The following is a 16,658-nucleotide window of genomic DNA, read 5'->3' on the forward strand; positions in this document are numbered from 1 at the left end:
GGCATCCACAGGATTCACCATCAGTTTTCCTGACCTGTCCAAAATACTTGTCATTTCCTTCTTACCTCCCTTTCGAAGACTGCTAATTACACTCCAGAACATTTAATTTCAGAGTATATTTCTAAATTTATTTTTGTTGTTGTTATGTTTGTTGACCGGGATAGTTATATGCGTAGCTGATTACATAAATTGCACCGTATGGGGTAGGTGGCTACCAGTGTCAGTGTCAAACAATTACTGCCAAGGTTGTTTTGTGTGCTTGATGTCAAAATTCTGTTGTCAGTGTTAACGTCTATGTTCTACACATGTTGTGGTAAGGTATAATGTCACCAAAGAACCAACTTTGTTGCCCTCCCTGACAGCAAACCCTGCAAGTTCAACACATTTTCAACTAATCAATAGCAGTAATTATTTGCACATAATACAAAGCATAAACCCATTACAGATTTACAGTTCCGAATACGGACAACTATCAGCTGTATAATGGAATTTTGACAGTGAAAATTTGTGCCAGACAAGGCTTCAAACCCAGATTTCCTGCTTCTTGCGAGCAGTCGGGTTGCTGTCGCATTCACTAATTTTCCAATTAAGGAAGAGGAACTGCCAAATTCTAACTGTTATAGTGTAAACAGTTTTCAAATCACTAGACATTTAATACTGCCTGTTTTGTTGTGTTATGCATTACTTGTGGCAATAAAGGGCATTTACCATTTATAAAATACTTGTAACCATATCAGTGTAGCTCTTATTTAATCCAGATCGTCTTCTAAAATTCTGTGTTGCCTTTTTTAAAGCAATGGTGTAATTCGTGGAGAATATGGATTTGTTATTATAATGATTGGTATGTTTTATCACTAGTTATATAAGTAGTTGGTTATTGTGAATGTTCTTCTGTAGTTGGTATTGTAGTGTTCAGCAATAATGATGTACTGTTGTAGGGAGCATTTGACCATGAGAAAGCAAGGACTGAGGGTGTAATAATACCAGAACAAGGGGTCGATGAACAGTATGACAAGTACATTTCAGCCAAGCTTGAGCTGGAAAGAGAAACAAAGAGCTACCTGGAGGAACAGAAGAGATTCTTCAGAGAGAAGGTGTGTCCAGTAAACTAAAACTCCAGTTTCTCTTGTTTGTTTAGTTTGCACAGTAGCTGTTTTTTCTCGTATCTGCTGCAGTGTCATCATTGCAGGCTAATTATTATACCTGCTATTTTTGATCACACAGTGTGTAACTTTTCCACCAGATGTGCTGTTTCTGCAAAAATTTCATGAATTATAGTACACTTCCTGAACTTGAATTAAGTCTGTATTGATACAGACATTATAAGTGAAGATAAAAAGAAGTTATGCACGTCCAGAGTATGAAAAAAATTATAAGAGCAAGAGAAAACCTCATCCAATGAAATAAATGGCATCGCTCCACAATTAAGGGGGCACACGCTCGCGTAGTTTGTGGCAAACATTTTGACCAGAGTTTTAATGTAATATGTTGCTAAAGAAACATTCATTCATCAGAGGGCAGGTGCAATCAGTATATAAAATGCCCACTGTATAGTGTTACTTCATACTACAAGCAACTTCAACTTTTCTTCATATTTCATTGTTAATGATATCAAACAATGGAAACTCAAGGTAGAAATATCAACAGTGTAAGAGAAGATAGATTGCTATGTACCACACACCTCTCGTGCACACTCAACTGCCAACTCCAGCATCTCGGCCCGGGATGTTGCAGTTGATAAAGGGAACAAGCAGTGAAATTCATTTTGTTAATTTGTGTGTTGTTGATATATGATATTATTGGCTAGCAAAGGCAAAGAACATTTGAGCCATATCCATCATGACATCCCAGGAGTCTGAGTACCTGGAAAATTTATGTTGATGCTACGGAGGCTAAGAAGGATGGAAATGAAATGATGATGAACTTTGTTTTGTAATAAATTAAGTTGTTGCTTTGTATTAGAACTGGACTGACAAAATTTGTTTGTGGCAAACTAGAAGTATTTGATTTTTCTGCATTATGAAACATATTGGAAGTTTGTTAATATAATGAAGTGCATGGGATGTATTTTTAAAGAACAATAGTATCAACTGTTTATCTTCATACCGCTATTGTATTTTAATGAGTGAGAATGAACTGGTGGGAAATGTGGGCTTTCAACATGTGCATTTGCTTTAGAGTGACGACATTTTAAAACGAAGATTCATAATTCATCACTAATATATACAAACCAGGACAGTTGTTGATTACATAATGTTGATAACTGGTCATCTTCAAGGAGACACTTCAGGGACCTAGGAATTGGTGCACTTAATTACAAATGCATAAACTTTCTAAAGCTGTGTGTGGTTAATAACAAAGATGAATTATGGATGAACTGTGGAATTCACAACCACAGTATTAGAAACAAAGGTGAGTTATGTATAGACTATACATCCCTATCTAGGATTCAGAAGTCCACAACATGTCACTAACAGGCATCAGGGAGTAAATGGAAGTCTCCAGTTGTTCAGAAACAATATAAAAGAATAGCTCACTAGCCACCCATGCTACAATTTATTGCATAAATGATTTGTTTGAAGTATTAGACATAGACAACAACATAGACTTAAAGGAAGCTTGTTATTCAATAGATAATCAAACACTGTTTCAAATTTTAGAGGAGTTGAGTTTGGATAGAAAATCCAGTGGACTCATTAAACAGACCTTAAGCAATACAACACCCAAGATAAAGTTCAGAGGAAAGCTTTCAGGGGCCATAAAGATTAAACTGAGGCAGATTTTCTGCTTTGCTCTTTAATCGTATTCTTTGTGAGGCGATCAGGAAATGGTGACAAGAAATGAAAGGAGTGGGTAGAATACGACTAGGGTGCACAGGGAAAGAAATACAGGTAGATTATCTAGCATTCACAGACAATATTGTCAGAATTTATAGAAGAGATGGGTTAACCAAACCACAAAGCTTCAGAGATGGCGGCTAAAACAGATCTACAGTTTACTAGCGAGAGGGCACAGTTTGAGAAATATTAAGGTAGCTTCTAGATGGAAGACAATAAGAGGGAAAATTCAGAAGTCGGGGAGATCAAATTAGGCTTCCAGAAAAGGGAAGCTCTGGGAGCACCAGTAAAACAAAATTAATTTAGCATACAATCCATGAACATCAACAATAATGATAATACTTTGATTGATGTAGAATTGAGACATTTCAGAGTATGATCCGCACTGGAGCATTATGCATAGCAGAAGCTCTTTACCTAATAAGAAAAGGAATACTTCAGAGATTAGAAGTGGTGAAACAAAAGATTATCAGGAGGCATTGAGATCTTGAAGAATAGAAGACTGTCAGTTTAGGAGACGAGCAAATCAAGACCTCTATACCACGATAGAGAGATAATATCAAACATAATCAGGAAAATCACCATGAACAGAAGAGTAAAGAATGTTACAAAGTATGATGAGAATGAAAGAATATTGAACAAAGAACAAGATCAGAAGAAACGAAGCTGATGAGAATTAACATGGTGCTCAGAATACCAAAATGAAAAGAAGAATGCAGATGGGACACCATTTCTCATATGGCATGTGATAGAGCATAGTGAAAGTGTTAAACACAGCATATCTCTCTCTTAATTTAAAAGAATCTGAATTGGAGTATGGTATGAAAAAGTTTTTTCCGCTATCTTTTTGTAATTTAAGCCATTTTGTAGGTTTTATTACAACCTATTAGTTTATTACATTGTTTGAAATAGTCTCTTGAGCTACATAATTCTGCAATTGGTGGTCTAGCTTGTATAGACATTTATCGGTTATTCATCAATTATACACTGCACATTATGTATTGTATGGGAATATGGAACATTATTCTGTGTACTATTTGAAGACTTGTTCATTTTTCCCCTGCAGGTGACTTATGTTGGAAGCGGCAAAAAGGCTTACCAGTTGGAGGTTCCAGAGCATGCCTGTAAGAGAGCAACTGATGAATATCAGCTAGTATCCCAAAGGAAAGGCTATAAAAGATATGTTACAGAAGACACACAGGTATTGTAGTTGTTTCATAAGTGTTGCAAAGTCATTGTTGAGAAAATAAAGTGTTGTGATGATGATGGTGAGTGACAAGTGAATGGGATAACGGTATCATTAATGTATTAAAATGATGAATATTAATCCCATAAATGTGTGATGTTCAGTGTAAATTTGATCTTCTTTACCATAACTTCTGACAGTGGAAACTCCAGGTAGAAAAATCAACAATGTTGCAAAAGACAGAAGCTTCTGGCCACAGCCTTAATCAGTAAAACACACACACACACACACACACACACACACACACACACACACACACACACACACACACACACACACCCGCGCGCGCCAACTCTAGCATCTCATGCCGGAAGGACGTGGAGTTGGCAGCAGTCGTATGTGGAGAGTGTGTGTGTGTGTGTGTGTGTGCATGTGTGTGTGTGTGTGTGTGTGTGTGTGTGCGTGCGTGTGTGTGCGTGTGTGCGTGTGTGTGTGTGCGTGCGTGCGTGCGCGCGCGCTTCGTCTATTTTTGACAAAGGCCTTGTTGACCAAAAGCTTATTGTGTGACTGTCTTTTTGTTGTGCCTATCTGCAACTCAGCTGCTCTGCTATATGTTGAGTAGCAATTATCCTTTTCATAATATTCTCGTCTCTTTTACTGATGAAGGCCGTAGATGAAAGCTATATGTAAGTCTCTCTGATTGTGCAACCTGACATATCTTCTTTACAGTAAGTAACAGTCTGTCTTTTCCTGCATTGTTACCTTAACATTTGATTGCTGTGTCTTTGGACTTCTCTAAAATTTCCTTTCTGATTGTAATTTCCTTAAACTTCAGAATTTCTGTACCACATTTCTACGAAATGACTTGCAAAATTCCGTTTGAGTTCACTGTGTATGTATTCTGTTACATATAGTAACTACCTTATGTTAACACTGTCTTGATACAATATACCAAATCATAATGAACAATGAAGATAGTTTTACCTTTTGATTTAACTAACTTCCATTATTCATATATCTGTTTCTGTGATCACTGTCTCGTGTTGTCCCTCAATATGGCTCTACATGTGCGAAATGAAAATGTGCCCGCACAATATCTGTATCCTTGTAACTCACTACTGTGGAGTGGCACATGTCACCACATATGCTATGCAAATCTACAGTTGCTATATTAAAAGAATGTTTTTCTTTTACCTCACTGTTGTGCAATTTAAATAACTTGCAACTTGTAACAATTTTGCCTAGTAGCTTGGACACAATACCGTTGCCCAGGTAAAACCGGTGACTGGCCTGTTTCCCCTCCCTTGGCACTGACCAGTTGCCAGGTGGTGTACACGCTGTCAGTAACAGGAGCATATGCTGGTCAACATCTGTCACTTCTTTGTTCCTTCGCTGCCGTCATAAAGTGTCGGTATATACAGGGTGGTCCATTAATTGTGACTGTGCCAAATATCTCACCAAATAAGCCTCAAACGAAAAAACTACAAAGAACAAAACTTGTCTAGCTTGAAGGGGGAAACCAGATGGCGCTATGTTTGGCCCGATAGATGGCGCTGCCATAGGTCAGATATCAGCTGCATTTTTTGTAAGTAGGAACCCCCATTTTTTATTACATATTCGTGTAGTACGTAAGAAATATGAATGTTTTAGTTGGGCCACTTTTTTCACTTTGTGACTGATGGCGCTGTAATAGTCACAAACATATGGCTCACAATTTTATATGAACAGTTTGTAACATGTAGGTTTGAACATTTTATTTCGGTTGTTCCAGTGTCATACATGTACCTTTGTGAACTTATCATTTCTGAGAATGCATGCTGTTAACAGCGTGATTACCTGTAAGTTCCACATTAATGCAATAAATGCTCAAAATGATGTCTGTCAACCTCAATGCATTCAGCAGGATGTGTAACGACATTCCTCTCAACAACGAGTAATTCGCCTTCCGTAATGTTCGCATATGCATTAACAATGAATTGATGCATGTTGTCAGGTGTTGTCGGTAGATCACGATTGCAAATATCCTTCAACTTTCCCCACATAAAGAAATCCAGGAACGTCAGATTCGGTGAACGTGCGGGCCATGGTATGGTGCTTCAATGACCAATCCACCTGTCATGAAATATGCTGTTCAATATCGCTTCAACCGCACAAGAGGTATATGCCAGACATCCATTATGTTGGAAGTTTATTGCCACTCTGTCATGCAGTGAAACATCTTGTAGTAACATCGGTAGAACATAACATAGGAAATCAACATACATGGCACCATTTAGGTTGCCATCAATAAAATGGGGACCAATTATCCTTCTTCCCATAATGCCGCACCATACATTAACCCGCCAAGATTGCTGATGTTCCACTTGTTGTAGCCATTGTGGGTTTTCTTTGTCCAATAGTGCATATTATACCGGTTTACTTTATCACTGTTAGTGAATGACGCTTCCTCGCTAAATAGAACGCATGCAAAAAAATCTGTCATCGTCCTGTAATTTCTCTTGTGCCCAGTGGCAGAATTGTACACGGCGTTCAAAGTCATTGACATGCAATTCCTGGTGCGTAGAAATATGGTACGGGTGCAATCGATGTTGATGTAGCATTCCCAACACCGTCGTTTTTGAGATTCCCGATTCTCGCACAATTTGTCTGCTTCTGATGTGTGGATTAGCCGCGACAGCAGCTAAAACTCCTACTTGGGTATCATCATTTGTTGCAGGTCGTGGTTGACGTTTCACATGTGGCTGAACACTTCATGTTTCCTGAAATAACGTAACTATCCAGCGAACAGTCCGGACACACGGATGATGTCCAGGATACCGAGCAGCGTACATACATACATACATACATACATACATACATGGCGTCCTCTTGAGTAAAATATTCCGGAGGTAAAATAGTCCACCATTCGGATTTCTAGGCGGGGACTTCTCAGGACATAATTATCAGGAGAAAGAAAACTGGCGTTCTACTGATCAGAGTGTGGAATGTCAGATCCCTTAAACGGGCAGGTAGGTCAGAAAATTTAAAAAGAGAAATGGATAGGTTAAAGTTAGATATAGTGGGAATTAGTGAAGTTCGGTGGCAGGAGGAAAAAGACTACTGGTAAGGTGAACACAGGGTTAAAAATACAAAATCAAATAGGGGTAATGCAGGAGTAGGTTTAATAATGTATAAAAAAAAATAGGAGTGCGGGTAAGCTACTACAAACAGCATAGTGAACGCATTATTGTGGCCAAGATAGAAAAGAAGCCCACACGTACCACAGTAGTACAATTTTATATGCCAACTAGCTCCAGAGATGATGAAGAGTTTGCAAAATGTATGATGAGGTAAAAGAAATAATTCAGATAGGTAAGGGAGACAAAAATTTAATAGTCATGGGTGACTGGAATTCGGTAGTAGGAAAAGGAACAGAAGGGAACGTAGTAAGTGAATATGGAATGCGGGTCAGAAATGAAAGAGGAGGCCACCTGGTAGGATTAATGTTAAGAAAGAGATTTAGGAATCAGTTTTGACATTGTAAGACATTTCCAGGGGCAAATGTGGACTCTGACCACAATCTATTGGTTATGAACTGTAGATTAAAACTGAAGAAACTACAAAAAGGGGGGAATTTAAGGAGATGGGACCTGGATAAACTGACTAAACAAGGGGTTGTACAGAGTTTCAGGGAGAGCATAGGGGAATAATTGACAGGAATGGAGGAAAGAAATACAGTAGAAGAAGAATGGGTAGCTTTGAGGAACGTAGTAGTGAAGGCAGCAGAGGATCAAGTAGGTAAAAAGACTCAGGCTAGTAGAAATCCTTGGGTAGGAGAAGAAATATTTAAATTAATTGATGAAAGGAGAAAATATAAAAATGCAGTAAATGAAGCAGGCAAAAAGGAATACAAACGTCTCAAAAATGAGTCGACAGGAAGTGCAAAATGGCTAAGCAGGGATGGCTAGAGGACAAATGTAAGGATGTAGAGGCTTACCTCACTAGGGGTAAGATAAATACTGCCTACAGGAAAATTAAAGAGACCTTCAGAGAAAAGAGATCCACTTGTATGAATATCAAGAGCTCAGGTGGAAACCCAGTTCTAAGCAAAGAATGGAAAGCAGAAAGGTGGAATGAGTATATAGAGGGTCTATACAAGGACGATGTACTTGAGGACAATATTATGGAAATCGAAGAGGATGTACATGAAGATGAAATGAGAGATATGATACTGTGTGCAGAGTTTGACAGAGCACTGAAAGACCTTAATTGAAACCAAGCCCTGAGAGTAGACAACATTCCATTAGAACTACTGACGGCCTTGGGAGAGCCAGTCCTGACAAAACTCTACCATCTGGTGAACAAGATGTATGAGAGAGGTGAAATACCCTCAGACTTCAAGACGAATATAATAATTCCAATCCCAAAGAAAGCAGGTGTTGACAGATGTGAAAATTACTGAACTATCAGTTTAATAAGTTACGGCTGCAAAATACTAACGCAAATTCTTTACAGACGAATGGAAAAACTTGCAGAAGCCGACCTCAGGGAAGAACAGTTTAAATTCTGTAGAAATGTCGGCACACGTGAGGCAATACTGCCTCTACGACTTACCTTAGAAAATAGATTAAGGAAAGGCAAACCTACATTTCTAGCATTTGTAGAATTAGAGAAAGCTGTTGACTGCAATAATCTCTTTCAAATTCTGAAGGTGGCTGGGGTAAAATACAGGGAGCGAAAGGCTATTTATAATTTGTACAGAAACCAGATGGCAATTATAAGAGTCGAGGGACATGAAAGGGGAGCAGTGGTTGGGAAGGGAGTGAGACAAGTTTGTAGCCTCTCCCCGATGTTATTCAATCTGTATGTTGAGCAAGCAGTAAAGGAGACAAAAGAAAAATTTAGAGTGGGAATTAAAATCGATGGAGGAGAAATAAAAACTTTGAGGTTCACCGATGACATTGTAATTCTGTCAGAGACAGCAAAGGACTTGGAAGAGCAGTTGAACGGAATAGACAGTGTCTTGAAAGGAAGATGAACATCAACAAAAGCAAAACGAGGATAATGGAATGTAATCGAATTAAGTCGGGTGATGCTGAGGGAATTAGATTAGGAAATGAGACACTTAAAGTAGTAAAGGAGTTTTTCTATTTGGGGAGAAAAATAACGGATGATGGTCAAAGAGAAATTTATTAACATAGAGTATTGATTTAAGTTTCAGGAAGTCGTTTCTGAAAGTATTTGTAAGGGGTGTAGCCTTGTACAGAAGTGAAACATGAACAAGAAGAGAATAGAAGCTTTCGAAATGTGGTGCTACAGAAGAATGCTGAAGATTAGATGGGTAGATCACATAACTAATGAGGAAGTATTGAATAGGATTGGGGAGAAGAGAAGTTTGTGGCACAATTTGACCAGAAGAAGGGATCGGTTGGTAGGACATGTTCTGAGGCATCAAGGGATCACCAATTTAGTATTGGAGGGCAGGGTGGGGTGTAAAAATCGTAGAGGGATACCAAGAGATGAATACAGTAAGTAGATTCAGAAGGATGTAGGTTGCAGTAGGTACTGGGAGATGAAGGTTGCACAGGATAAAGTAGCATGGAGAGCTGCATCAAACCAGTCTCAGGACTGAAGACCACAACAACAGCCATACATCAGCACAATATCGACTTTTTCCGCAGTTGGTAAACAGTTCATTTTTAAGCGGGTAATGTATCACAAAGCAAATACTGTCCGCCCAGGCAGAATGTTACGTGATACCACCTACTAATATGTTTGTGACTATTACAGTGCCATCTATCGCAAAGTGAAAAAAGTTGTCCCACTAAAACATTCATATGTCTTTAAGTACTACACAAATATGTAATAAAAATGGGGGTTTCTATCTATAAAAGAAAAAATTAAAAAAAAAAAGTTTTAATATCTGTTTGACCTATGGCACCACCATCTAGTGGGCCAACCATAGCGCCATCTGGTTTCCCCCTTAGAGTTAGACAAGTTTCATTCTTTGTAGTTTTTTTCGTTTGATGCTTGTTTCGTGAGATATTTGGCCTGGTCACTATCAATGGACCACCCTGAATATATTACCCCCACCCCAATCATCGGAGTGTTATGTTTGTGGAATGTTCCTGAGAACTAGTGTTGTCATTTTAATGTCATTGTAGTAGCACTATACTACACCTCAAGATGATGATTGCTGGGGTAGAGGTCATCTGAGAACACATTAGCCAGTACCTAAGCCACTGAGAGTCAGAAAGGGAATTCAGACAACTGTAGTGCAAAAGCAGGAAGCCAATTTTAGAAGTTTTGTGTGAGGTGACTCTGAACTTTCGGTGCACTTAATATTCACAGGTCTACGGTGCTGTGTATCAGAAGGAGAAAGGAGATAAAGAAGACAAGAGTGATGAAGCATCATTTACTCCTCAAAATATTGGACAATAAAAGTAGTAGTACCGGAGAATAACCAAGATAGCTAAGGAGAAACAAGGCACTAATAGGAGAGGAAAGGGTGACAGGGTAATTGTCCTTTGTACTGGCTCAGCTCGAGGCCTCATTCCGTACTGTCTGTTGTCTTTTCCCAGAAAGTGAGGCGATTGTGGTGAGAAAAGAAGTGCTGCAGTTTTCATGGTATTGGTTTCTGATTTCCTGCTGTAAAAATATTCTCCCAAATTTAACGGTAGTAATGGACAGTGTGCCATACCAAAGTGTTGTGTTAGAGAAACTCCACCAAACCAGTAGACGAAAGTGGATATTGATTCCTGCTCTGTATTGTTGTTTGTTATTTATTTAACACTGCTTTACTGACAGCTCATTGATGGCTGGGCAGTGAAAGTAAGCGTGCAGCCTGATGTTCGTGCTGGCAGGACGTTCCCCTCAACTTGCTCTGTACAAAACTGCCAACAGTCAGAAGTTATCTGAATCATACTTCAGGTGGTCATGATCAAAGCAGTTAGTCTCACTATGTTTGGGCTTTGGGGGGGGGGGGGGGGGGGGGGTGTTCAGAGTAAAACAGAATATATGGCTGCAGCGGCAGCTGATTGTCTTCTCACAGTGCAACAACATCACCTCTAAAATGTGTAGCAACAATTAAATATTAACCATCCAACACTTTTATTCAACAATAATACTTCCTTTCTCTCAGTTTGTTGGCAGTTATTCATATTGTCGTGTATGTGAGAATCTAAATAAACTGCCACCCATTTGAATTCCTCTTCACAACTATTATCTGTGATTCATACTATCTGACACTTTTCCAAACCAAATACCCTAGATATAATTACACTGCAAATAAATTGTTTGCTGCTCCTGAATTTCTGCTCTTCGATGACGAAACTATGAAGTTTTTACAGAACTAGAATCATCTTATGCCTGTTATAAGGTTGGTAGAAATTGCTACCTGTTGGTGCATTTATGCATATCGACAGTGTGTGTGTTGAGAGAACTGGGAATGATTATATTTGTGGCACACGCACAGATCCCTCTCTCCTCAGCACTGATTCTTCCTCTCCAAATTTAAACGTCATCAGATTAGACGTATTATATTTTTCTGGCGTGCTCAGTCTTTTTATCGTGAAATTGTCATTCTTTTTCATGTACCTACTGTTAGTAACATGAATGGCATAGCGAGTGACATTAATAACAAGTTGTTATATTTATCTGCAAAAATACTATCCACACCCACTTCCCATGCTTGCATTATGTAGTAATTACCCTGTGGTACAGTACCCCCTATGTTAAACTGGGACAAAACTGCAATGAGCCAGTTCACTGAGACTGTTGCCATGGCTCCAGCTGGATTTGTCAAATAATAGTCTCGTGTTTCCTGATATTTTGTCTCACTGTTCCTGAATCAAAATATATTGTAACCCCGCTTTTACACTTTTCAAGGGACTTCAAAAAAAATCGTGTAAAATGCGGGAAATAATGTTTTAAGCTGTAAAAGTTATGTATAGGATACCCCCTTGCAATTTTGCACTTTATGTATACAGTTTGCACGTAATAGGCATCAAAATATCCATTTCAGATACTTGTTTATTATCTAATAATGGTTTATTATCTAATAAAAACCACTGATATAATAGGAACTGATGATTGGGAAGCAGAAACATTGCACTCAATTTCATATGCCATTATCGATGTTTCTGGAATGCCTGCAGGTGCCATTCATTGTTTAAATAATGAATCACTGTGTCAGTTACATACTTTTTTATGCTTAGCACAGTGCATTTGGAGAATTTTTTCTCGATATCAAGTGCAATTATTTACATAAGTACTTTATGTGGTGTTGCATATGTGTTATTCTGCATCTCTCAAACTGTAGTCATCTTTTTGAGGTTATCCAGTACTGTACTTCCTCAGTTACATAGAAGACTAAACACATGCAAACAACAATTTACATTTTGTTTTGTGTGTGTTTGTATGTGTATGTGTGTGTGTGTTGCACTTAACAACAAGAATAAATCCTTGAAACACGTTTTGTTCAGCATGAGAATATATGTAATTTGCACTTTGTTTAAACCAAAAACATTTGAGCAACACAAACTGAATGAAGGTGTCAACTAGCACTACAAGCGGCCAAAAGACGAAACACACTAAACACTGTTCAACAGAGGTGTGTCGATGATTACAGCAATCATAAAACTGCATATGCATCATAGACACACCTTGCAAGTGGTTGTGATTAGTCATGATACCTTTATTCGTATGAACTTAGTTACTCCTATCAGCCACCGTGCAGAGTAGAGTTTGGCAGCGGCAGGAGATACAGCATGAATTGTTCCAACTTTTACACATTTACCCGTTTAAATCCACTAAGTAGAGCACTTGGGAAAACTTTAATTTCTCACTTTCCTTTAACCACATTTTTATAAACCAGTTAGTGATTATAGACAGAGCAGGTGCAATGAGTGTGAACATGATTTGCAGTATGAAACAAGGAATATGTGCCAGAGGGGAAGCAGTGTAACATGGTCTCATATACTATGACCATTAGTGAAGTTACTGTCAAGTGGTGGTGGTGGTGGTGGTGGTGGTGGTGGCTGAAGCACTAGGAGAGTAGAAAAAGCAGAAGACATTACTAAAGAAAATATTATCACAGGAAAAAAAAAACTAAGATTAAATGGCATGACACTAAGCAAAACGTATGATGCAGTATTATCACATACTGGGTTAACAGTGCACAGGTACAATTCACAAAAACTTTGCTTGTTTATTTGCATCAATCGTAATGAATCTTTGTTGATCTCTTGCTGAAAGAGGTGTTGCTTTATCTTTTTAAGTGTGTACATCAGGCATTTTACTGGCAGTACCAGGAGTTGATGGAGTGTGGTGGTGGAAGTGAGGATTGCATACAGAAAGGTGCTCCATCGTCTTTGTATGCATGATATAACTTCCAAAAGTTCAGAATCACTCATATTGCTTTTCAATATTTTAATTCAAAGCATAAGTGGAATATTGTATTTCTGTGTTGTACAAACTATTTTTGAAGTTGAATGTTCGGTATGTATGCACTCATTCTAAGGCTGCATAACATATATAAGACTGTGAAATATATAGTAATTTGATTATACTCTCATTCAAATTACTTTGTGATTGACGTTTCAGTGGGTCGAGGGGTAGAGGCCTGATGTCGGCCAATCACAGCTGTTTCTTGGGCTCCGTGTGCTCTCTGTGTTGCGTGTTCAGGGAGCATGGGCAGCAGAGCCTTATCAAGTGGCGCAGGATGCAGAGGTCAGGAAGAGACAGGCTGCCTAGGGAGGGAGGGAGGGAAAGGGAGAGGAGAAGTACTAGTCACTCCATGATTTTTTCGTGTACCACTGTTAAAATATTTTTCTACAAACCAGGCAAAACTATATCTACTGTTCAAGATATAACATTGGTAAAGTGCACAAAAATACTGAAAATGACAATGTCAGATTCACAATCATATCATGCAATCATAAATAAACAGTTTGGTTGAAAACATTTGATTCATTCATGTCTATAGCTTCATATCGTAGCTGGCCCTTAGTGCTCATAGTTAGTATAATGATTTTAAATTAAGACATGTACAGCAGTTAATTCAGAGAGCATGCATTGAAAAATGTGGTTGCTCAGCACTTTATATTCAGAGGACTTCAGTTAAATCATATATTACTGCACATGAAATGCAGCTCTCATACCGTAATTGATTTTAGGGGCAGAAGGGAAGCCATGTCTCACCACAATGTTGAGTAAATGTAATTTATATAATTATGGTAAACATCTACACCTACATCTACATCCATACACAGCAAGCCACCTTGACGGTGTGTGGCGGAGGGTACCTCCAGTACCTCTATTGGTCCTCCCTTCTATTCCAGTCTCGTATTGTTCATGAAAAGAAATATTGTCGGTATGCTTCTGTGTGGGCTCTAATCTCTCTGATTTTATCCTCATGGTCTCTTCGCGAGATATACGTATGAGAGAGCAATATACTGCTTGACTCCTCGGTGAAGGTATATTTCTTGAAACTTCAATAAAAGCCCATAGTGAGCGTCTCTCCTGCAGAGTCTTCCACTGGAGTTTATCTAACATCTCCATAACACTGTCGCGATTACTAAATGATGCTGTAACGAAGCGCGCTGCGCTCCGTTGGATCCTCTCGATCTCTTCTATCAACCCTATCTGGTACGATCCCACACCGGTGAGCAGTATTCGAGCAGTGGGCGAACAAGTATACTGTAACCTACTTCCTTTGTTTTCGGATTGCATTTCCTTAGGATTCTTCCAATGAATCTCAGTCTGGCATCCGCTTTACCGGCGATCAATTTTATGTGATCATTCCATTTTAAATCACTCCTAATGCGTACTCAGATAATTTATGGAATTAACTGCTTCCAGTTGCTGACCTGCTATTTTGTAGCTAAATGATAAGGGATCTGTCTTTCTATGTATTCCCAGCACATTACACTTGTCTACATTGAGATTCAATTGTCGTTCCCTGCACCGTGCTCCTCCTGCGTCCGTACACAGCAGTGACACATCCTATCCATCCTAAGAAATCAACAATTTACTGTAGGGAGTAAGTAATCAACTTTTAACTAGACTGCTAATTCACTAAAGGTGGCTGATAGTTGACGAAACTGTGGTTACCACACACTTCTTGTTGAAAACAATGAAAATAAGCACTACCTGTCTCTGGAATGTATTCAAAACACACACTAGCACTACAGGCACTACAGCTGACTAAAGGGACTCTCTCTGACTATATTCAAAACAAACACGAAATCTATGGAACACTATTACTAGCACTCGAAAATTAAAGCTTCCTAAAAGCAAAAACACACAGAAGAAGAAGTGACAAGTAATAACAGGATGTATACAACCAGGGAGATCTGGGAAAAACCCGGGAATTGTTTAGAATTCCAGGAATTTTTCATTGTTGTAGTTTTCAGTTAAATGTTTATTATTTTGCTTGGTAAGAACCGAAACTCTAACAAAGGATATTACTGTATCCCGCTACTACAGAATAATTCTGCTGCAACAAAACATGAACGAGAGAAAAAAAGAAAACGGCAATGAAACTTAAGTTGCAAAGGAAATGCGCCATATACAACAAAAAAAGACAGTGCTCAGATGAGCGTCTGCCGACAGCAAAGTGTGTCAAAGGCTTTAGAAAGACTACGTAATGTTTCGTAACAACAACTTGCCTCCGATGAGCGTGACGTGACAACTCTTTAAATTAGATTCGTTTGAGCAGTTGCGGGCGGGCTCTTGGGGATGCGCAGTTGCTTCTGGTTACAGAAGTGTGGCTGGATGCCACTATCTAGTATTGTCTCGGTTCGGAAATATAGATCCGGGGCTGATGCACTAAGCTGTCTGAGTTGCGGTGGGGAGGTGGGTCGTCTCCACGTGACTTGTGTTTAAGTTCAGTGGTTTTGTTGTTTCCTCCTTGTTTCTTGCTCTCACGTTAAATGAAAACAAAACGGATTTTTGTGGCTGGGAGTTAGCAAATGAATTAAAATACTTTCGCATAATTACGGAAGGCAAAAATGTTGTTAGTTTCAGATTTTATTTCCACCTTCCTGACGGTCAAACATTAATCACATTGCAGAACAATGAAGTTATTTTTGTCGGTTTGCTAAAGAGATTTGGATTTTATTAAATCTTTTCCGTTGGTGCAGCCAATTCATTTGAAACAAAGTGTTTAATTTCATACTGTTGGCTAGTTTCAGCTGTTCGCTGCATTTCGAGTGCACGTATGGCATTCACGAAATTCTGATGCTCTTGAAGTACCCTCTGATGTCTTGTTTCGTTTACGTCGTAATGTAAGTTCTTTTAATGTTTTACACGTAGGAACATCGGGTTTCCTGCGTCATCGTAGCTGCGCAAGCATGGTGACGCGTGTTATCTGGCAACTGCTGAAACGAACCTATTTGTAACAGATCGCGGGAAAGTGTTGCGATTGGTGGTTTGAAAGTGTTACATTCAAAGTAAATTTTCGTTTACGCAAGATGAACAATGTACGAGAATGTACGGTGAATTTCGTAAATCACAAAGTGTTTGACTCTCATTTAAAAATCAACTCTTTGAGGACGACCATTTAGAAGAGTTTCGAGCCCAGAAGACATTTACATCACTGTTTTAAAATTTACTGGCACATTTGCGTGATGTATCTTAAGGTGTAACTTGTGCAA

General features: G+C 38.8%; 1 protein-coding gene across 1 annotated transcript in view; it reads left to right on the forward strand.

Annotated features, from left to right (window-relative positions):
* The window catches only part of LOC126278261 (DNA mismatch repair protein Msh6), a 321,536-nt gene that overhangs the window by 241,282 nt on the left and 63,596 nt on the right, over positions 1 to 16,658 (forward strand). The window contains exons 20-21 of the mRNA XM_049978261.1: positions 939 to 1,094; positions 3,904 to 4,038. Coding sequence (XP_049834218.1) covers positions 939 to 1,094; positions 3,904 to 4,038 — 291 coding nt within the window. The remainder of the gene's footprint in view (positions 1 to 938; positions 1,095 to 3,903; positions 4,039 to 16,658) is intronic.

The sequence above is a fragment of the Schistocerca gregaria genome, chromosome 6 (assembly GCF_023897955.1).
Source record: "Schistocerca gregaria isolate iqSchGreg1 chromosome 6, iqSchGreg1.2, whole genome shotgun sequence".
Taxonomy (NCBI): Eukaryota; Metazoa; Arthropoda; class Insecta; order Orthoptera; family Acrididae; genus Schistocerca; species Schistocerca gregaria.